At 47.6% G+C, this 22,021-nt stretch overlaps 1 protein-coding gene across 1 annotated transcript in view; it reads right to left on the bottom strand.

Moving 5' to 3' along the window:
- Positions 1-11,066: 11,066 nt before the first annotated feature.
- The window catches only part of LOC129552715 (transmembrane protein 178B), a 273,406-nt gene continuing 262,451 nt past the window's right edge, over positions 11,067-22,021 (bottom strand). The window contains exon 4 of the mRNA XM_088831883.1: positions 11,067-14,722. Within this exon, the coding sequence (XP_088688009.1) occupies positions 14,472-14,722 (251 nt within the window). The 3' untranslated portion in view covers positions 11,067-14,471. The remainder of the gene's footprint in view (positions 14,723-22,021) is intronic.

Below are 22,021 nucleotides of genomic sequence, written 5' to 3'. Positions count from 1 at the left end.
GAACTCCTCCCCCACCAGAGCCACCCCACACCTGCTTTCCCTCCAGGGTTGAAACCTCACAGTGTTACACACACCTGCTCCTGGGGCAGCTGCTGCAGAGTTCAAACCTGCTCACTGGGAGAAACAAAACCTACTTACTTGGCTTTGTTCTCCAGTGGTGACCCTAAAAACCGGCATTAGACTCAGCAGAAGGTATTGTTCTTGGCACGTTAGTTAAAAACAATACCTGTTATGAGTCATACACATAGAACAGACTTGTGGTTGCCGAGGGGGAGGCGGAGGGGTGGGTTGGGGGTTTGGGATTAGCAGATGCAAACTATTATACACAGATTGGATAAACAGCAAGTCCTACTGTATAGCACAAACTATATTCAATATCCTGTAGTAAACCATAATGGAAAAGAATATGAAAAAGAACAAAATATAGATGTATAATTGAATCACTTTGTTGTATAGCAGAAACTAGCACAACCTTGTAAATCAACTGCTGCTGTTGCTAAGTCACTTCTAGACTTCAATAAAATAACTTTTAAAAAAATGATACCTGTTCCGATTGGCGTTAAGACCTCAGACTGGGACAATGTTTTTCATTGTCCTTTGAAATCATCCTGTGATCTTGATCTAAATAAAAGACATCAGCAGAAGTGTTGAGACAGATGATCAAATCACATAGCTAGGTGAGTGAATATTCAGATCAGTGCATACAAATCACCTGGAGGTCACGTTAAAATGAAGATTCTGATTCGGTGGCTCCTGAGAGATAACCTCTAAGCCCTTGGAACATCGGTCTGGTCAGTGTCTTTGTTTACTGGTTTACCTTGGGCCATGCTGGGTAATTTATGCCTATAGTGTGATGTATGGTGAAGACCTTGTCTGACCTCTGGAGGCTGGGTAGCTAAGGTCAGCTACATGGGTGTTTCATGCCCACTTGACTGACCCTCTTTCAAGTCAAGTCCCTGGACACTAAGGCTCCGGTCAGCTCCCCTGGTTAGCAATACTTTTATTGTTACACAGATTTGCTGGGAGAATTAAGCACTGTTGGTACGAATCCACGAGGGGAGGGCCACTAGACACTATCTCATCTCTCCTGAACTCTGTCCTACCTGCCTTTTACTTTTGTTGATTTTTGTTGTTGTTATCGTTCAGTTGCTAAGTCATGTCTAACTCATTGCCACCCCACGGACTGCAGCACGGCTCCTTTGTCCCGCACTATCTCCTGGAGTTTGCTCCAATTCATGTCCATCGAGTCGGTGATGCTATCTAACCATCTCATCCTCTGCTGCCTCCTTCTCCTTTTGCCTTCAGTCTTTCCCAGCATCAGGGTCTTTTCTAGGTCAGAATACTGCAGCGCAAAGCAAACCATAGGACCTTCCGGTCACAGTCTCCCGGTCCTTCTCACCCCAACCCTGGCAGGGGCAGAAGCTTTTCTCCTTGAAAGCAGCTGGACTGAAAGGCCCTGCTCATTTCTTAAGATCAGTGTTTCTCTTCTCTCTTCCAGGTGACATGACTAACAGGGAGGTCAGGGGACCCTTAGGATTTTGGTCTCCCATTTCTTCAAGTTATGGGTTCTTCCCATTGCCTTCACTCATTATGTAAGGCACTTACCTTTAACCTGTACTTACTTTTGAAACGTTTTAACTGTTTATTTCCATTACTGCCAGAATATGTTTCCCTAAAAAAAAATTACACTTGTAATATTGTTATTTATAGTAAGAAACATGCATTAGGTCTCCATCCCTGTTGATGGCACACAGCTCCTAAAGCCCTGAGGATTTCCTAAGAAAAAAGAATAACAGGAGCATCTTTGGTTCTACTGTTTGCTGCTTTGTCATCAGTTTCTGAAATTCTGAAAGACCTCCAGTTCCATAAAGGCGGAAGAAGTATCTTATTATTCATAACAAGCCCTTTTCAACCACACTAGAATTTATGTTAATGAGGTAGTTTTGGAAAGTCACTAAGGTTGGGGGGCTGTTGTTAAGGGAATCAGCCAGGTGATTAGAGGGTTGGAGCTTTCAGTCTCACACCCCAGTCTTCTGGGGAGTGTGGAGGGAATGGCTAGTAATATAATCATACTTATGTAATGAAGCCTTCATAAAAATCCAAAAAGACATGGTTTGGAGACCTTCAGGGTTGGTGACTTCCCACGTGGTGCAGTGGTAAAGAACTGTCTGCCAGTGCAGGAGACCTGGGTTTGATCCCTGAGTAGGGAAGTTCCCCTGAAGAAGGAAATGGCAACCCATTCCAGTATTCTTGCCTGGAAAATCCCATGAACAGTGGAATCTGAGGGCAGGCTATGGTCCATGAGGTCGTAAAAGAGTCAGATTGAACTTAGTGACTAAACAAGGGTTGGTGAACACAGAGATTCTGGGAGATTCTGCTGGCTGCAGAGGACACAGAAGCTCTGCCTTGATCCCCATCCGAGGCCCTATGCATCTCTCCCACCTGTCTGTTCCTGAGTTAAATTCTTTCCTAATAAACCCTTCATCTAGTAAGTAAATTATTTTCCTGAGTCCCATGAGCTGCTCTAGCAAATTACTTGAACTCAAGGAGGAAACCTCCCATTTATAGCCAATCAAAAGCACAGGTGACAACCTGGACTTCTGACTGGTGTCCTAAGTGGGGACAATCTTGTGGGACTGAGCCCTTAACCTGTGGGATGTGACACTGTCTCCAGGTAGACAGTGTCAGAACTGAGTCAAATCGTAGGACATCTGATCAGTACCTGCTGAGACGTGGAGAACTGCTTGGAAGTGTTGGATGACACTCACCAGACACTATTTATATTAGTGCCTGAATCTAGGCAGGTCTTCTTGTACAATGCCTGTGCGTGTGTGCTTAGTCACTCGGATGTGTCTGATTCTGTGTGACCCCCATGGACTGTAGCCTGCCAGGCTCCTCTGTCCGTGGAATTCTCCAGGCAAAAATACTGGAGTGGGTTGCTGTGCCCTCCTCTAGGGGATCTTACCAACTCAGGGATCCAGCCCACCTCTCTTACATCTTCTGCATTGGGAGGCAGGTTCTTTACCACTTGCGCCACCTGGGAAGCCCCATACAATGGCTAACACTGTGCATGTCTATCAGCAGAGGCTGCCAGCCATGGTGCTCATCACTGTCATGAAGATTATACACAGAGCCACTGGACACTATTCAGATGCACCATACAGAGACACAGCAACGAGCCTCTTATTCACGGATCCTTCCTCTTGCTCAGATATCCCACCTTTAATGGACATTTCCCCTTTTTGACGCTCAGCATCTACACCTCTCCCTGGGGCTGGAGAACTGTCTACTCTACGACTCTTGGTGGAAGGCAGGGCTCATCAACCAAGAGGGAAGCTAAGGGCTCTAGAACCTGTTTTCCTGGTCCCCTCAGATGGTGCCTCCAGCTGGGATTCTGACACTGGGGGTACTGACTGGAACAGGTGGGTACCTGGGGATTCATCCCGGTGACAGAGGCAGCCCAGCCATCTTCAGTCTCCAGGGTAATAGGAGCGACCGGCCAGCCGTGGTGTCAGGTTCAGATTGGAATGGGTATGATTCTGGCCAACTAGCTGCTCATCTCTTCCTGCCGGCGCTGTGGGCTTCCAGCTACTCATGTCTTTTCAGTAAATGGCTTTTCCACTTATACCAGACAGAGCTAGTTACTCTGGCTTAAAACTCAAGATACTGACTGACGTTATCCTTAAAGAGCACCTACCTCCCATCACCTTTGGCCTCCCACCATCTAGGGAAGATGTCCTCCCCAGGAGTGAGCTAGAAACATTTAAAAGGCACATGGGTAGAAAAGAACTGGAATTCTAAGGTAGGGATAAGGATGATGAAGACTGTTAAGAGAAATTTCTCTCCTTACTAAGCTAAGAAATAGGATGGCAAGTTAAAATGTAACCAGTAATTTGAGCATCTTATAAAGCCTTTAAAAAAAATGTTATGAATATCAGCACTAGGATAAAAAGAACAATAGTTTCCTGGTTTTTCTCTGAATCCCTCCCCATTCCCCAGCCCCCAACGTGAAAAGCATGTGCCTTTGGCTTACACGTGCTTGAAATGTTCACTGTCTATTTCCTTCAGGATTACAGTTTTCAGTCTGTTACCTACATGAGTCATTCAATTTTCCCCCCCCTACAACGCCTGAGGGAGAACCATGATTTACCATCCAAGAGTGCAGGGTCGACCCCTCTTCCCCAAGCAGACACAATCACTTAAAACACACAATGTGATCTTCTTTATTTAATTGTTTAATCAGTTTACATTCCACAACTGACAGGTTATTTATTTTTATTTTTTCCATGAACAAGTCATTTAATTAATTACCAGACACTTTTTTTTTTCTTCGATCAATGGAAATACAGTATTTCTGCCAAATTCGAAAAAGAAAATTGCAAGATGCAGTCAGTGTCAGAAGTCCCCAAATGCTCTCTGCTTCCTCAGTTCTTGCAAAGTCACAGGAACCTGGCAATTTCCCTTTTCATCCCGCCCCTCCCACGTCCCTGTTAAATTCACCTCTCAGAATAGCACAATAGTTTGGAGATCTGGTTTGGATCACCTTTCCTGTAATTAATTAACTATGAGAAGGAACAGACAGTACAATAGATCTGATAAGATGTAGCATTCTTGTTAAGATTAAACAACACGTATTCACATCGTATCAGAACAAATTAACATAATATTTAATCTTATTTTAGCACCAATAACCACAGGAATTGCTACCTCCGAGGGCAGAGGTGATGTTGGAATCCTGCAGAACACATCACACCGTGTCTAACCAATCAGAAAGCACTATGCAAATTCAAGGTAAATCAGTGTCTATTGACTGAGCAATAATCTGGTGGACCATAAACACTCCAGGTGTTTCGAGAGTTTTGTCAGCTATGGTCCCTGTCTAATGACCATATATAAAACATACTCACCGAATCAGCTCATTCTCTTTTGCTCAGTAACACAGGGCTCAGAATGTGGTATTTTAAATGAACCCAACCATGTCATATTGGCTCTTCGAAATGCTTTGAGAACGCCCAGGGGTTGTTTGCTTGCATTTTATTCTGTACTCGGCACTAAAGATCTCACTTCCTGTCTCCACCCCAAAAGAGGTTTCTTCAAATCTAAGGAAGGCCTCCAGGCAGGGAAGAGAGAGGGGCAATAGTGGACCCCGTGTCCCAGTGTAAGTAAGGGACAGAGCCTGTCACTGCCACCTCCTAGGAGACCCAGTCTGCCTGTGGCCACTGCTCTTTTCACTGCTCTGTTAGCATTTAAGGAAAGTAAGGGGTTGAGGAAACAGCTCTGAATGTTGGTGAGATGCTGTTATCAGGTGACTGGACCAGGTGACAAGAGGTTGTGGAGATCTTTGTCCCTGACAAAGACAAAGTCCGTCTGGCCCTCCCTCTACCCTCAGATAAAGGGCGTCTAGATAAAGGATAAGCTAGAGTTCCTAGAGCTGAAAAAAGTGACTTGCTTTGTGGCTTCTAGAACTCTGGGGCTCTGTCCAAGGGCAACACTGACCCTCTGGGCCAGATGTGACGTGTTTGACAAGCAGTGGTCCTCTCCTCGTCTAGGATGGCAGCCTGGACATCACTCCTGGGCTTTCTACTTAGGGCCAACACGGATCTCCAGCCTATTAGCCATGAGATCTGAGTGACTCACAGGTGATGGGCGATTCCAACTCCTAACCAAGAGTCTAAATCTTTGCTGTCTTATATACGGTAGCTGGTGGCCTCATGGGGTTACTGAGCCCTGGAAATGTAGCTGGTCCAAACTGATGTGTTTTCTAAGAGCAAAATTCACATCAAATTTTGAAGACTTCATTTGGAAAAAAAAAATAACATCAAATAGCTCAGAAATTTTTATACCGATTCCATGTTGAAATGATACTTTTTTTTGATATGTTGGGCTAAAACAGGTATTAAAATTAATCTCACCTGTTTCTTTGGACTTTTAAAAATGGGGCCACAAGGATATTTAAGATGGTATATGGTGCTTTCATTGTATTGTATCTACTGGACAACACTGCTCCCAGAGATGATCACTGTGGACCATCAGAGAGCAGAGAGGCTTGGATTGATAGTATCACGGAGGAGGAAGGGTTAGGTCACTGGCCAAGCTTGGTGTGAATCCCGCCCCTGGAGCAGCTAGTCTTCTCAGTCCTAGGGGAAGGCAGCTGTTTGTATTATAGGATTACCTGCCCATGTTCCTCTTTCCTACTTCCTCTTTGGGGTGCCCAGCCTTTTGGGGATCCTTCTCTGCTGCCATGCTGAGGATGCCCTGTGATTCTGCCATTTCCTCTCCAAAAGTTTTCTTTATCTTACCCCTACCGCCACCCACCCTCTGCTGCCCACCGCCTCTCACCTCCCCTCCCCTCCCACTAAGGCTTTCATCATTCCAATTTGATTGCATCCTTAGCCAGACCCCCTGCTTCTGATAGTACCCGCCAGGTTGGTAGAGTAAGTCATAGATTACAAAGCAATTCACACACATCATCTCCTTTGAGATTCTTCCTCCCACTGACAGCGCTCTGTCAGTAAGAATAGTAAAATGAGATCGTCAAAGTGGGTGGAAAGGCATCTGAGAATGAAAAGGTAGATAAAAGGCTTTGGACTCTGAGCACAAACTGGCTGTTAGCTTGAGGTTACTTTCTGAGGAGTGAAAGCGTGGGGCGAGAGCAGCAAGGAGGGACTCTCGAATGTACCTCCCATGGCAAGCGTGCTCCAGCATGGGTTCGAAGCCTTTCCCAAAATAGCAGCAGGATGGCCAAGGTGACTGGGTGCCCCAGGAGCCCTGGAAGCTCCCCTGATTGGCTGAGAGGACGCAGAGACAACGGTGAGGTAACAAGATTCGCCCAAGGCCCCCAGAGCGAGCCAGTAACAAAGTGATTAATACCACCCCCGGATCGGGTCTCTGTGTTGACCTTCGCAATAACCTTCACCTTCACACTTGGATGACTTGCTTTTAGTTTTCAGAAAATACATTTCACTTGAAAGGCCAAAACCTTTCAAACAGAGAGTTCCAAGCAGACACTCGTGACTGTCAGAGAAACAACCGGAAAAAAACAAAAAACAACCTCCTGGGCCAATGGCTTCCCTGCCTTGGAATCCCACCCAGAGTCGGGGTTTCCGGGCAGTCCGCTTAAGTCCTCAGAAAACTGAGGGTTACAGCAATGCATTTGTCTAGTCTCAATTCCCTCCCCGCTATTTTCAGTTTCCATTTTTATTTGTACATTTTTACAGATAGTCTTGAATAGCAAAGCAGTCACACCATGGGTGGAGACGGGGAAAGAGGAGGAGTTATGAAAGCTCTGTATGCGAAAGGCAGACTTACAGTCACAGCGACACAGACACACTGATACAGAAAAGGTTTCAGGTGGCCCAGAGGGGAAGGGAAACGCGCAGCCAGGGAGGACAGAGGGACACAGAAGTCCTCGAGGAGCGAACACCCAGTCCTTGGATGTGAAGAGCAGGGGTTGCAATTGCTGAGGTTGGTGTCTAGCAGAGTGAGGCCAGGTTTGAGTGACAGCTGTGGGACCCCCGTGCTGATACCCAGTTTTCTGTTTCTCAGTGGTGAACACACACCCGCTGCGGTTGGGTGGTTCCTCCATCCCTGGCTGGGCTCCAACCATACTGGGAGCAATGAATGACTCAGCTTTCCCTTAGAGCAAGTCTCATCGTAACACTGTAAGCTTATCCCCTGCAAAGCAGAAAGTATGCTGACCCTTTGGGAAACGCATTCTTTCCTTGTTTAGAACCTAGGATTGAGTTTTCCCCCAACAGGATTGCACCCAGCACAACTCCCAGTGAATGCATCATAAGACCCTATAAGAACCCATGTGCTTCTCACAAAGCCATCTTCTTCACCAACTGACTGGAGAAAGAAGATCCCAGTGGCTTAACACTCATTCCCATCTTCAACTTAAAAGACCATTAGAATGTTTCAGAAATCTGATGTGTTCCTAACCCCTTGGGCAAGGACAGCGAGAATCATTAATGCTAGGAGAATGGTAAAAATAATAATAATAAGGCATTGAAGATGTGTCTTGGTTAACAGTTGACTGTTTTAGCTCATATATGCTATTTTCTACATACGGTTTACTTATTTCATCACCTCTGGGAATCACAAAGAGGGATTAAGAGTGCTCTTGGCAAAATTGACTTTGGATAAAAGGAAGGAAGCCTGAGAGTGGGTAAATTAAGGAGCCGACTTCTCTGAGGAACCTGGATGACTGAATAAAATCCGCATGCTTAAGTTGGATAGTACGTCCTGTTCAGCAGTGGTCCTCTCATTCTAGGCTATCCTTTCTGCAGTGAAGCTCAGAACCTACATGGAAGAATCCCATTCAGCGGGGGCTTGACTGCTGTAGGAGAATCTGAACAGTGTATAATCTATATGACACTTCTGGTTTGCAAATCACTTTGTAGTTTCTTGGTCACCCTTAATATACCATGAGGTAAAGTGTTATCACTATCCTCACTTTGTGGATGAGGAAGTTCAAGTATGGAGAATACACAGTGCCCAGAATCACCAATCATTTCAGCACAGAACTGAAACGAGATGGACAGTAACTGCGTTATACAAGTGTAGCTAAATTAGCAAGTTACTCTGCTTCAGTACGCTTATAGCTATCATTAGATTGAGATGGCACTCCAAAAGAAAATAAACAGAAAAAAAAAAAAAAAGGAGAAAGAAATCACAAAGTAGGAATCTTTTAGCTCTGTTCTACACTGCCCCTAAGCTCTGGCATTGAGCCACTTCAAAGGCCTGTTTGCTACCTCTGGGGGCTCAAAGCCCTATGCTCTCGCTGCGTTGAACACAGGCTCAACTCCACATGACCCCATGGACTGTATCCCACCAGGTTCTTCTGTCCATGGAATTTTCCAGGCAAGAATACTAGAGTGGTTGCCGTTCCCTTCTCCAGGGGAACTTCCAGACCCAGGGATCAAACCCGGGTCTCCTGCATTGTAGGCAGATTCTTGATCATCTGAGCCACTAGGGAAGCCCTCAACTCCACACAGACCAGTATGGTTCTGCAGTCACAGGCTGACCCCAGGCCCGAATTGCCAACCCAGAGACACCACCGATTGGGCAGGTATCGAGGCTATGGCCATTATGATGTCTCACAGACGTGGAATTATGAACAATCTTCTAGGACTTTTTTCTTTTGTATTTTATTTTTCTAATTTTCTACAGTGGGTGTAATTCAGGAAGAATAAAAGTCAAATAGCCAATAACAATGGAGTCTAAGAACTAACAATGTTTAAGAAACATCTTGCCCCATGGAGACATCGATGGAAAGAGGGCAAACCCAGCCCACCAAGGTGACTGTGTTGAGGGACACCGGAGCCTCTGTGGCCGTCGATTCAGGGGGCTGGTTTACAACTCTGTCCCCGTACTCTGTTTCATAGCAGCTGGAAGACAGCACAGAAACCAACCCAGCTGTTATGCACCAGCTACTTCTATCTGTGGTCAAATCACCCCATGACTCATCATTCCGTCCTGGAAAGGGCTGGACAAGTCCCTGGGAAAGACTGGTCCCTGGAGCAGAGGGAACATACTTTGAAGAATGGCTTCTCTTCAGTTATGAGAAGCAAGCAAACATCCCTCACAAATCACACCAAAGATGACCACAGTGTACTTCTTCCTACTCCTTCCCTCCCCAGATACTTGAAAATCAGTTCACTAATGCTCTCATCACTGACTCGATGGACATGAGTTTGACCAAACTCCAGGACTTGGTGATGGATAGGGAAACCTGGCGGAGAAGGCAATGGCAAGCCACTCCAGTACTCTTGCCTAGAAAATCCCATGGACGGAGGAGCCTGGTAGGCTGCAGTCCATGGGGTCGCTAAGGGTCAGACATGACTGAGCGACTTCACTTTCACTTTCACACATTGGAGAAGGAAATGGCAACCCACTCCAGTGTTCTTGCCTGGAGAATCCCAGGGACGGAGGAGCCTGGTGGGCTGCCGTCTATGGGGTCACACAGAGTCGGACACGACTGAAGTGACTTAGCAGCAGCAGCAGCAGCAGGGAAACCTGGCGTGCTGCAGTTCATGGGGTCACAAACAATCAGACATGACTGAATGACTGAACTGAACTGAACATGCTAAGAATAATCCAGGTGAAGAGTCCATTATAAATGCCTCTGGCTGATGTACTTGATTTCATGTCCCTGAATCTGACTCAGGTGGGCAGCTTTGGAGCCCTAAGCAGCCCATCCTCCCACTAAATAAGGACAACTACATGAAGTTCTTTAATCTTGGACCTCTCATCATGATTGTGGATGAATATTAAGATGTACAGCCCAGACTCAGAGTCTCAGGGCACCTTCTTCCCTCATCAAAGGAAAGGCAAGCATTGCTAGGAGGAACCGCTCACTCCCAACCAGAGAACACACCCAAATGGCACCAAGGCCCAGGGTGCCACAGATGGACATGCGAAGCAGGAAGGCTTTATCTTGATATGGTGGAGTCACTGAGTCTTTGTGACTTTGTGATCCCTGAAATGAAAAAGGTCTAGTTCTTAAAAGGCTGGGGCTTGCAGGAGGATTGAAGCTGGAACAGGCACACTTGAAATTTTCTTACACTTTGATGCCAGGGAAACACAGAACTCATGAAACCTACAGCCCCATCAAACAAGGAATGGGGGTGCTGCTTGGAGCATATGAGCCTCTCTGAAGACAAATTCCTTAATTTAGTTGACTGAAGTTGCAGAGGGAAAATGGAAGTGAGTAGAAAGGAGGGAATAGTAAACAGAAGAAACCAAAATTCTCAAGATGGGGAGAGAAAGAAATAGGACCTCTTTCCAGGCAGACACCCACTTTCCTGAATCCCCAGGGTCATAGGGCGAGGAACAAAAGCAGAAATAGGCCCTGGGATCAAGGTCGACTTGCATGGAGCTCAGAACACATACACAGTATGGGCTTTGTCTATACATCTGTAGGGAATTTGACCTTGACCTGGGGTGTGGGCTGGTGGGCAAGGCTGCTGACCGTGAATCCTACCAGAGGGTTGGGTCCTACTCTGACCTGGGATGACCAGGGTCTGAGCTAAAGAGGCTCACAGATTTGAGCCTCCTTCCTCCTCCTTTCTCTTTCTGGTCTTCTTTCTCAGCCCTCACAGCACAACAGATTCAGTAGGAGCTTGGGGTAGCACGTCTTCATCTGGGATCAAGTCTCTGTGCTGGAAGGATCGAGGTCACCAGAGCAGTTCTCCCACAGCCCAGGACTGGCTGTCTTCCCAGGGCTTCCATCCTGGATGTGTGGCCAGGCCTTACCTGGCCCCGAGCAGACCCAGACCCAGAGTGTGTGTGTCTGTACCTTTCTGGCCCCATGACCAAAAAAGCAGGTCCAAGCTCCCGGTCTCCTGATGGTGATCTGAGCCCAGGTGGTTTCCTTCTTTTCTAGGAGTTCTCCTAACATTTCAGGGACATTTCAACGGGATGCAGCAGGCTGCGTTAAAGATCTGTTATAAAGATGACCTGATGCAAAGAGCCGACTCACTGGAAAAGACCCTGATGCTGGGAAAGATTGAGGGCAGGAGGAGAAGGGAGCGCCAGAAGATGAGATGGTTGGATGGCATCACTGACTCAGTGGACATGAGTTTGCGCAAACTCTGGGAGACAGTGAAGGACAGGGGAGCCTGGCGTGCTGCAGTCCTTGAGGTCACAAAGAGTCGGATACCACTTAGCGACAACAACAGCAATAAAGATGAGCAGTCGGAGAGAGTGGATGGTCTATTTATGGCAAGCACGGGATTTTAAAAAAAGGGGCATAAATCACAGGTTGGTGAACAGTAACTGGTTCCTTAAGAAAACTTACTTAAGAAGAATTTAAGTGCCTGATTACAAATTGCCCTGTTTGGAATTTCTTTTTCCATTTTTCCACAACTGGGAACTAGCTGAAGTTCGGACTGGTCACAGACAAGCCCTCTGCCCCAAACAGCTGCTGGTGGACACACACCTCTCCCCGCCAGGTGGAGCCCGGTCCAAGTGCCTGGAAGCGAGGCACAAGTCTCTCAATCTGAGATACTTCCCCTTACTTTTCCTCAAGCCCAAGTATGCCTTTCCCCTGAAGCGGGAAATTGATCTTTACAAAGAAAATAATTTTTTAAAAATTCCCTAAACAATTGAAACACTGGGTTCTCCTGAAAATTCTCTCCTTTCTCATAGAATAAATCCTCTGTTCTAAAAGTCATCCTTAGAAGTTCAATTGGGGGCTAACAGCATTTCCCACCCAGTCATCTCCCAGCACCCCACGCACAGGGCACTCACACGTGAGCCTTTGTGCAGAAGCTGACCCGTGTCGCTAGCAAGGAAGTCTTGAGTAGTACACCCAGATCTGCATCCAGGTGTGCATTGACACAAATGTACACAAAATGCACCAGAGATACACACACACAGAGACTCACACTCACACCCATCCGTGCACATCAGTTGCCCTATTTGGACGTGAACTGCACACACATACATACACAGTCAAAAAGAGCAGATGAAGAGAGAGGACTTGGAGCCTGGTGGGTAGAAGAGTGAGAAGGGAAATGGTTCATAGGTGGGGAAAGGGGGGAGCCAGAGGGGAGATGGGGCAGAAGACAGGGAGATGAAACAGAGGGCATGGCTGGGGAGAAGGCTGCCGAGTGAGAGGCAAAGTGCCCAGAGCACATTCAGTTATGAAGCAACTGAATCCTCGGCTACGCGGTGGACCCATGGCTGGACCACTCGGGGAATTCACTCTTTGCCTCCCAGGGCTGCTGGGCCCCTGCGGGGTCACTGCAGAGATGACCGCTGGCCACTGCTGCCCACTCCTGCCAGCAGATCCCGTCCCCACAGCTTTCACAACCCTCTGGCCGACATCACAGCTCACCAACAACCTGCAGTGCCAACATGCTCAACCGAGCCTGGGACACTGGGCTGGATCAAGGCCACCTCTGCTTGGATGCTAGCCACCATGATGGTGATTTTGGGATTCATGGCCTTGAATATCAAGAGGGAAAGGACAAAGATGGCAAGAGTCAAGAGTTCGCTGTGAATTTACACAATATCATACAAATTGGAGCCCATGGGACATGGCGGCTCTCTCTGCATGGGACCCATTTTCTCTCATCTGTACAGAGGTCGCCCCTAGGAAAGGGGTGGATGTCCAGTGACATAGGACAGCTTCCTTGACGGGAAGGGAAAGGTCTCGTTTGGTGTACGGACTTTATCCAGCGGTAACTGAGGCCACTCCCCTTCTCCCTCTTGATCCGTGCTCCCTTCTTTGCTCATGGCTTGTGTGCCCAGATGTGTCTTGAACTTCCAAAGTTAGGGGGCCAAGTCCCATGGCATCCCAGACCTGGGAAGTGCAGCACCACAGGTCTTCTGCCCAGTGGTCGTGTTCTTGGTTCTGCCCTCGGGGAATTTCAGCTGCACTAAAAATAATAGAAAAATGCAACACAAATGATAAAAATCCCACCCTCAGAAAACACAGACGCACACACGCACACAGCAGGGATGTCAAGCTGCAGAACTGGCCCCCATAGAGGCCCACCCTCATGATGCTTCCTAGTTCCTGGGGCCTCCATCCTGGGCCATGAAATCACCACAAATGATAGACAACAGTCATGATCCAGTAGTATTTTTAAAAGGTGATAAGAAAAAAAAAGGAAACCATCCAAAGTTGTTGCACACACACACACACACACACACACACCAGAGGGTTACTCCAAGGCTCCGACTGCCCAGGGAGTGCAGGTTGGGTTCAGGGCAGGGCGGTCTCTTGTTTAACTGGGTGTAAGGCAGCTGGAAGGTAAGACTGGGCTTTCTGAGCATCCACGGAAGTGTCCTTTCATTGATGTGGGTCTTGCCTCTCAGCACGGCATTCTCTCCCCCTTCCCACCTCCGGAACTTCATCCAAAAGTTTGGCAGCAGAGAGAAAACTTCCTTTTCGGTGTGTTTTCTCTTCCATTTTCTGGTGTGTCGCTGGTCGGCCAGGAAGGAAATCAGAACGGGAAGAGCAGGAGAAGAAAATGGTTCTGGAAATGGCCTCGAAGATCTGGTTACATTCTATGAACTAAGGGCGCTGTTTCTCTGCGATATGGTTGGGGGTTGGGGTGGTGTCCCCTCCTGTTGGCTCAGGGGAGGGCATCTTCTTATCTACACCTGTGCCACCCTGGGCCACAGGCACCGTCTCTTCCCAGCCTCCTCCCTCCATGCCCCCATCCTTGTGAGTGCTGGGAATCGGGACCTTGTCTTTGAGGGGTGATGCTCACATTGTCTTCAAGAAACCACGGAGTCAGAAGTTACGAATCGATGGAAGAGCCACGTGAGGGGAATGCCTTCCCCCATCTCGGTGATGAGGTGACACAGAGTCCAGCGAGATGTGGGTGCCTGAGCCGATCCCCACTCTGCCTTGGCACTGGCATTGTCTTGATTGAGTTTTGTCATATATATGTATATTATATATATATTTATATATATATATATGTGTGTGTGTGTGTGAGTATGGGCTTGTTGTTTTAGCACACTGTCCCGTTCTCGGGTCTGGATTTGGGGCAGTTGGTCCTCGGGACAGGTTGGACAGAAGGGGCCAAGGTACAGAAGAATCCCGAGATCAGAGTGAGGCCCAGGCCCCCCCACGCACAGAACATGGACCATCCGTAGCCATGGCTGATGTCGTCGGGGAGTCCGTACAGGTAGCGGGGGTAACGTGACAGCTCAAAGTTGATCCCGGCCACACAGGTGCACAGTGAGATGATGCAGAAAGTTCCTGGAGGGGGAGGGGAGACACGGGGGAGGGGGAAGGGGCAGCGGAGAAGGCGAGGGGAAGGGGAGGAAGAGAGAGAGAGGGAGGTTTATTACATTTGTTTATTTTCTTGAATAAGAAAAATGAAAAGATGCAGGTTAAGGGTAACCTGCTAATGAGATCAATATTTGGAAACATTCACAGAGAGGGGAATAGTATCAAGGCTGCCTCACGCTCCAATAACTGCCTGGTCTTGGACAAGCTCAGAATGTCTCTCCTCTGGGAAAATCCTAACAGTAAATCACAGGCCAGTTTTTATAGGGTGAAGCAAAGCAGAAGAGCATTCAGCTCATTTTTCAAAAGCATTTAAAATTCATTGTCTTTCTTTGGAGACAGAGAAAACACCCCCCTTCGCTACTTCTTTAAAGAGAAAAACATCTTTATTCCTGTCTTTTCCACATACAACGTCTTACACGATATTGGGTTTTCCTTTAATCCATTTACCAACCAGTCGTCCAAATCCTGGAAGCCTTTTCCCGTAAGACAACAGTCACCAGAGTGTTTTCCATGGAACACCAAGCCTAGGAGAAAACTCCTTTCCGATGAAGCAGAGGCAGTAACTCTGGGAAACTGTACGTGACTTCTGACCCACGAAGATGCATAATCCACAGTCAAGCAAGTTAACCTGCCCAACTAGTCTTACAAGGTTCACAAACTTATTTTATGATGCTCCTTAAAACAAAAACAAAGCATATTGCTTAGGAACTTTCCTGGTGGTCCAGTGGCTAAGACTCCACACTCCCAATGCACGGGGCCTGTATTCAATCCCTGGTCAGGGAACTAGATCCCACAGGCCCCAACTAAAGATCCCATATGCCAGAATGCCGCAACTAAGACTTGACACAGCCAAATAGAAAACAAACAACCAAAAATACTCAAGAAAAACAAAAACAAAGAAAACCATTGCTCACATTAACCTCCAGTGAGAAGGCTGCTACAAGAGACAGAACATTATCAAATAGAATCCTAAGCCCACTTTCAGCCAACAGAGATGTGATGTACTGAAAATGAGTTTAAGAGCTTTTCTTGATATTCCCTGTGTCTTGTTTGCTCTGTCACTGCAGATGGGACAGGAACAGCCTGAAGAAATATGCAATATTTGGGAAGGCTGGGTGGGGTTGATAGTACTGAAGAGGCCCAAGCACTTTAGTGGCTGTGATCTGCGTTTCCAAAGGCCACTAAGTCAGGAGCAGAGCAGAGGGCAGTGTAGAGGCAGGGAGTCCAGGGAGGACCCTGCTGTGTCAAGAGGAGAAAGGAGGAAGGGGCAGGGCAGGACTGAGTGACTGTTCAGAGAATGACGGTTGGTAGAGGCAGCTGAAAGGAAAGCAGTGCGTCACGGGGGACCTGGCATAAATGAAACTGTGTGTGTGGGAAGCATGTAGGTGTGTGTGTGTGTGCGCGTAGCGACAACAGCCATCGTGTGCAAACACACATGGTACCATCACTCCTCGGGGGAACAGTGGTCCCAAACGTGTGTGTGTGTGTGTGTGTGTGTGTAGCGACAACAGCCATCGTGCACAAACACACAGTACCATCACTCCTTGGGGGAACAGTGGTCCCAAACTTGGGGGGTTACAGAGCACCCAGGGTCCCTCCCGCTCTGCCCTGGGGCTCAGACAGAATTCTAATTGGGTGCCCAGAGTGGATTACGTCTCACCCCAGACCCTCTGAATCAGAATCTTGGGGGACAGGATGGGGCACTTTCCTTTCCAAAAGTTGCTCAGGTGATTTCTGTTGATCAGCCTAGCGAGACTGTGTGTGAGGGCAGAGGTTCTGTGTATAACCTGGAGACATGGATCCAGGTGAGGGAAGAAGCGGAGGGGGTGCGGGAAGGACTGGGAGACGGGCTGGGAGAGCCAGAGCTGGAGAACGCTCCATTTTGACACCAGTTTTCAAGAATCCAAATTCCAACAAAACCTTGAGGCCTGCTTGGGCCTCAAGTATGCTTTCAATTTCTGGTTTAGAAACCTGGTGTGCATGATATTGTTTACTAATATTTAGATTTAGGTCGGCGCCGCGCGGAGCTGGCCGCGGGATTGGCTGCGGCACTCGCGTGTCAGGGGGTTGCTAGGCTTCGGTCCGCGCCACCCGGCTCTGGGTGCTCGGGGATGGAGCAGGTGTGCAGAGGGTGAGGACCCAGTTCTGGGACCACGTCACTTGCTTCCTTTCTTGGAGAGACTTATCTGCCTGAACAGACTTGAACCAGGGATGAGGATGCCTGTGGGCCCGTCGCTGTTGAGAAAAATATATATATAAATAAAATTTAGATTTAGGAAAGGAAGCAGGGGAGAGAGAGAGAGACTGCAAGCGCGTGTGTGCGTGTATGTGCATGTTGAGTTCAAATCTGAGCTGCCCTTGCGATGTTGAGGCACTTGGGACCATGGGTTTGGAGCCTGGTAGAAATTTCTGAGCTAGAGATGTGGGCTGAGTCAACATCTTGTAAATCGAAGCTCTGGATGTGACTGAAATCACCCAAGAGCTCTCTATAAACTGTACCTACACAGGATACTTTACAAAAGGGAGACATTTCTTCTCATCAAATGGGGCACAGTCCTCCTGATTAAGTTCAGTGATCTGTTCTGGGAGAGAAGGTCGACCTCAAGAAAATTGATCTTGACCTTATGATCTTTGCAAATTGCCAGTAGCTGATAAAACTTGAGGGGCACTATTTTAAGGGTGTTCTGAAAGCAGAGATGGGAATACCAGACTACCTTACCTGCCTCCTAAGAAACCTGTATGCAGATCAAAAGGCAACAGTCAGAACTGGACATGAAACAACGGACTGGTTCAAAATTGGGAAAGGAGTATGTTGAGGCTATATATTGTCACCCTGGTTATATAACTTATCTGTGGGGTACATCATTCAAAATGCTGGGCTGGATGAATCACAAGATGGAATCAAGATTGCTGGGTGAAATATCAACAACCTCAGATTTGCAGATGATACCACTCTAATGGCAGAAGGCAAAGAGGATCTAAAGAGTCTCTTGATGAAGGTGAAAGGAGAGTGAAACAGCTGGCTTAAAACTCAACATTCAAAAAGTTAAGATCATGGCATCCGGTTCCATTACTTCACGGCAAATACATGGGGGAAAAAGTGGAAACTATGGCAGATTTTGTTTTCTTGGGCTCCAAAATCACTGCAGATTGTAATCACAGACATGAAATTAAAAGATGTTTGCTCCTTGGAATAAAAGCTATGATAAACCTAGACAGCATATTTAAAAGCAGAGACATTACTTTGTCGACAAAGGTCTGTATAGTCAAAGCTATGGTTTTTCCAGTAGTCATGTACGGATGTGAGAGTTGGACCATAAAGAAAGCTGAGCGTCAAAGAATTGATGCTTTTGAATTGTGGTGCTGGAAAAGACTCTTGAGAGTCCCTTGGACTGCAGGGAGATCCAACCGGTCAATCCTAAAGGAAATCAGTCCTGAATATTCATTGGAAGGACCAATGCTGAAGCTCCAGAACTTTGGTCATCTCATGTGAAGAGCCAACTCATTGGAAAAGACCCTGATGCTGGGAAAGAATGAAGGCAGGAGGAGAATGGGATGACAGAGGATGAGGTAGTTGGATGGCATCACGGACTCAATGGATATGAGTTTGAGCAAGCTCCAGGAGATACAGGAGAACAGAGGAGCCTGGCATGCTGCAATCCATAGGGTCTCAAAGAGACAGACATGACTTAGCAACTTAACAACAACAACTGCAAGCAGAGTGGACAGGACAGAAAGAATATGGCTGATAAATCAAGACCTAATGACTTAATTACCACATAGACCTAATTACCTACCAACTGGACATGGCCCATTTTGTTGATAACATACATCTTAATTGTTAATAGGATTAGTTGGGGTATCTTCCTGCCTTCACGTCATGTCAGTTGTTCTGTGACTTGGCAACCTTTTAAAAATTTCTGTGGTTTGTTAGCTTTTGTCAATATTCCCATAGGTGGGAAAAAACTCTGTGGGCTCTCACTCAAGATGGTCTGTTACGCAGGTCATCTGTGCAACCTATGGAGAAGTCCTGTGTGACAACATGGGAAGAGGTGGGGAAGGATCTGTCAGTCCCCACAGACATGGGTAAGGATTTATATTTTTATGTGCATCTGCACTTCTAAATTCAAGTTTGGAAAAACGTGCATTAGTAACTGGAAATACACCCATGGAGGCACCTGGTGGGTCCTTGGTTAACGGACTGAATGCAGGACATGTTGCCACCACTATTCTGATAACTGAGATAACAATGTACTTCGATGGAGCCCCAGAGTGTCTGTGGGCTGACAGGCCCAGATGGGCAAGGACCTGCCAGACTCAGTGTCCTAAGGTGATGAGTCCAACTCTCAGACCTGTGGACCTGCAACCAGCTGAGGAGGGTGGGGTACAGAACTTCCACTCCCAACCGCCACCACCACCAGCTCCCTGGGGTTTTCTGGGGAACTCACAGAGATTCTAAATGTCTCTGCTAGAAAACACACCTCAAATAAAGGTAAAGAATCTGCCTGCAATGCAGGAGACCCGGGTTCGATCACTGGGTGGGCAAGATCCCCTGGAGAAGAGAATGGCAACCCATGCCATTCTTGCCTGGAGAATCCCATGGACAGAGGAGCCTGGCAGGCTACAGTCCATGGGGTTGCAAAGAATTGGCCATGACTGAGCAACTCACACACACACACACACACACACACACACACACACACACACACACAGATATTACAGCACTGGGGATCACAGCCTCTTTCCATTCACCCCAAGTACAGTGGTGCTTTGGGTAAGTAATGAAACCTTCCTCTCATGCAAGGAGCGGGCTCCAGCCTGGGTTATCTTATTTCTCGGGAGCATTTACTGACTGATTAGTGAGGATCCAAGAAAGGCAAACGTTCTAATGCATGGTCACATCTTCTCAATAATTTCCCCCATGTCTTGGGGTTTGAGCCTAATTCCAATCAGACTTTAAGACTAATTATAGTCACAGTTACCGATTAAGTGAAAAGAAGTAGCCGAGCCCTTCCCCTGGGACCAAGGCTCTGCTGTGTGCCCAGAGCTGGCTGTCACACTGGCCAGGCAAGGAGGGACAGCTGAAATGCAGCTGCCAGATCTAAGGGACGTCAAGCCTGGGGAGGAAGGTTAGCTGCGATGGGGCGGAAGGAGGGGAACATTCCTGTGGCTGCGGGCCCCACGGTGTGCCCGACAGCCGATCAGCAAACATCTGTTGAAATTCTCTGTTTGTACCAAGCATTATGCTAGATGTTAGAGGGATAAAAGGGAGAATAAGATAGGATCGCTGTTCTTGAGAATTTTTAATTAAATCTAAAATAAAAAGATGAAAAAAATCTTATAATCTCATTGGGGAGAGGAGACAAACATAAATGAAAAGCTGAGGATGAAGTGGAAATAGCGCCAGACGGGGGATTAAAGGGCCTGAGTTTAGCATCCGCTCTGAACAGTTGGTACCCTCATCAGTAAATCAGGGAGCTGGAGTAGATAGCTAGAAGGTCCCTCCTATATCGAGTCATCTTTAGGAAAAGAAGGAATAATACCCAGAAGCAAATGGTAAGAGACAACTATGCTGGGCCAGGGGAGGTTTCCCAGAGGAAGCACGGTCTTGAAAAAGAAGCAGGGTGTCTGCAGGCAGTAAACAGAAGGGGGTCCTCACCTGGCCTAGACAGCATCCTTCCTTCAGTCCCAGCACCCCAGGGTCCTGGTCTCTAAGCCTGAGTTGAGAAGGCATGTCTGCACCCCATTCCCATCACGCCTCTGACTCTGAAATGCTCACCGCCATCATCCCCGCCAGGCTTTCATCACTTCCCACAGAACCTCTGTAGCAGATCAGTGATGCCCCGCCTTCTTCCAGCCATATGTTAAAAAATGTAAAGCCCACCTCTTGACCCTGCCTGTATGGCCTCACCTGGGTGGATGCTTCCTACCTACTTGACCTCATCTCTCAGCTTGATCCCAGTACGCCGGTCACATGAGAGAACATTCTGTGACTCAAACAGGCTAAGACTGTCCTCACCCCAGGGCCTTTGCACTGCTGTTCTATCACTAAAATGGCCTTCTTCTTGAGATCTTCTGGGATCTCAACTCCAGTTCCATCCTTTCAGAGAGACCCTCCCTGGCCCTCTCTTAAAGCAGTCCTTCCTCCAGGGATTTTCAAACCGTGTGCCACGGTGGTGCCTCTGGAGCTGCCCCTGGAAATGAAGAGGGAGTAAAAGAGACTCCCAGCCCTCTCTCCTCCCTTTGGCCACGATGAGACCTGCTCTGATCTGTTTCCATGTGAAGTTTCATTTGATATAAAGATTTTTGAAAAGCACTAGCCTTGTCGATTCACAAGGGGCCCATAAGGTCTGTCATTATAGGAACTGTACTTTGGACAGCAAAGTTCAATGTCCCTTCTATTAGTTTCAACTCCATGCCTTTGGAAGAAATAGCTAATCAATCTCAACCCTCATTCCTGCTGGTCCTGGAAGGGGCCTCAGACTCCTACTCAGCCGTGCCCTCCAGGCAGCCGACCATAACTGGTCAGTAGAAGCTAGTCAGAAGAAATCTAATTACCCTTTCGGCAGCAAGACTCTCACTCTTTTGGACTCAGAGTTCAGGAAGCCCAGTTAGATGAGAACAACACCACCCCAGATTCCCACAGCCTGGGAGTTGGTGCTAACAAGACTCGCTGACACAGATGGGTCCTCCAGACCCCTCTAGAGTCTGTCCTTGCAAACTTCACCTGCAAGCAGGAAGGCAGGACCAAGGGGTGTAACAGTGACCTCTCTAAAATAAATGCTTGCTCTTGATTCACACACAGTATCTGCTTCCCTGGATGACCAGCCCCACCTGGTCAGGAATCACACCCACGATGTCACCTGGCAACCTATAGCCTGGCCCTGGTCACTCTTGTCTGCCTGTCCCGCCAGCACCTGGCTGGAAGGGGAGAGGGTGGGATCACCGCATCGCGCCTCCAGTCCCCCTAGCATCCCTACTGTAGACACTGCTAAGGCTTAGTGAGGGTGAGACAGAGGAAACAGCTTTCATGTCCAGACGGCCAACTCCTTGTTTCAACACCAAGTACAGCTTTCTCACCACCCCCTTCGCTGTGCAGTCATCTCTAATTAATGGCTCTCTGGTCGCCAGATACCAGATTCTAGCTTTCTCCCTACTTTTAGTTTCCTGGCTGTTTGACAACTTCTTTCTGCTAGGCTGTCTCTTCTCTGCGTTTCCAAGCTGTCCCTCGATCCAAGCTTAGTCCCATCTCCCTCGAGGTCCCTC

This window comes from Moschus berezovskii, chromosome 3 (genome assembly GCF_049115385.1).
Source record: "Moschus berezovskii isolate FMDL1 chromosome 3, NW_MosBer_1.0, whole genome shotgun sequence".
NCBI classification, from domain to species: Eukaryota; Metazoa; Chordata; class Mammalia; order Artiodactyla; family Moschidae; genus Moschus; species Moschus berezovskii.
This window is presented reverse-complemented; position numbering and strand designations above follow the sequence as displayed.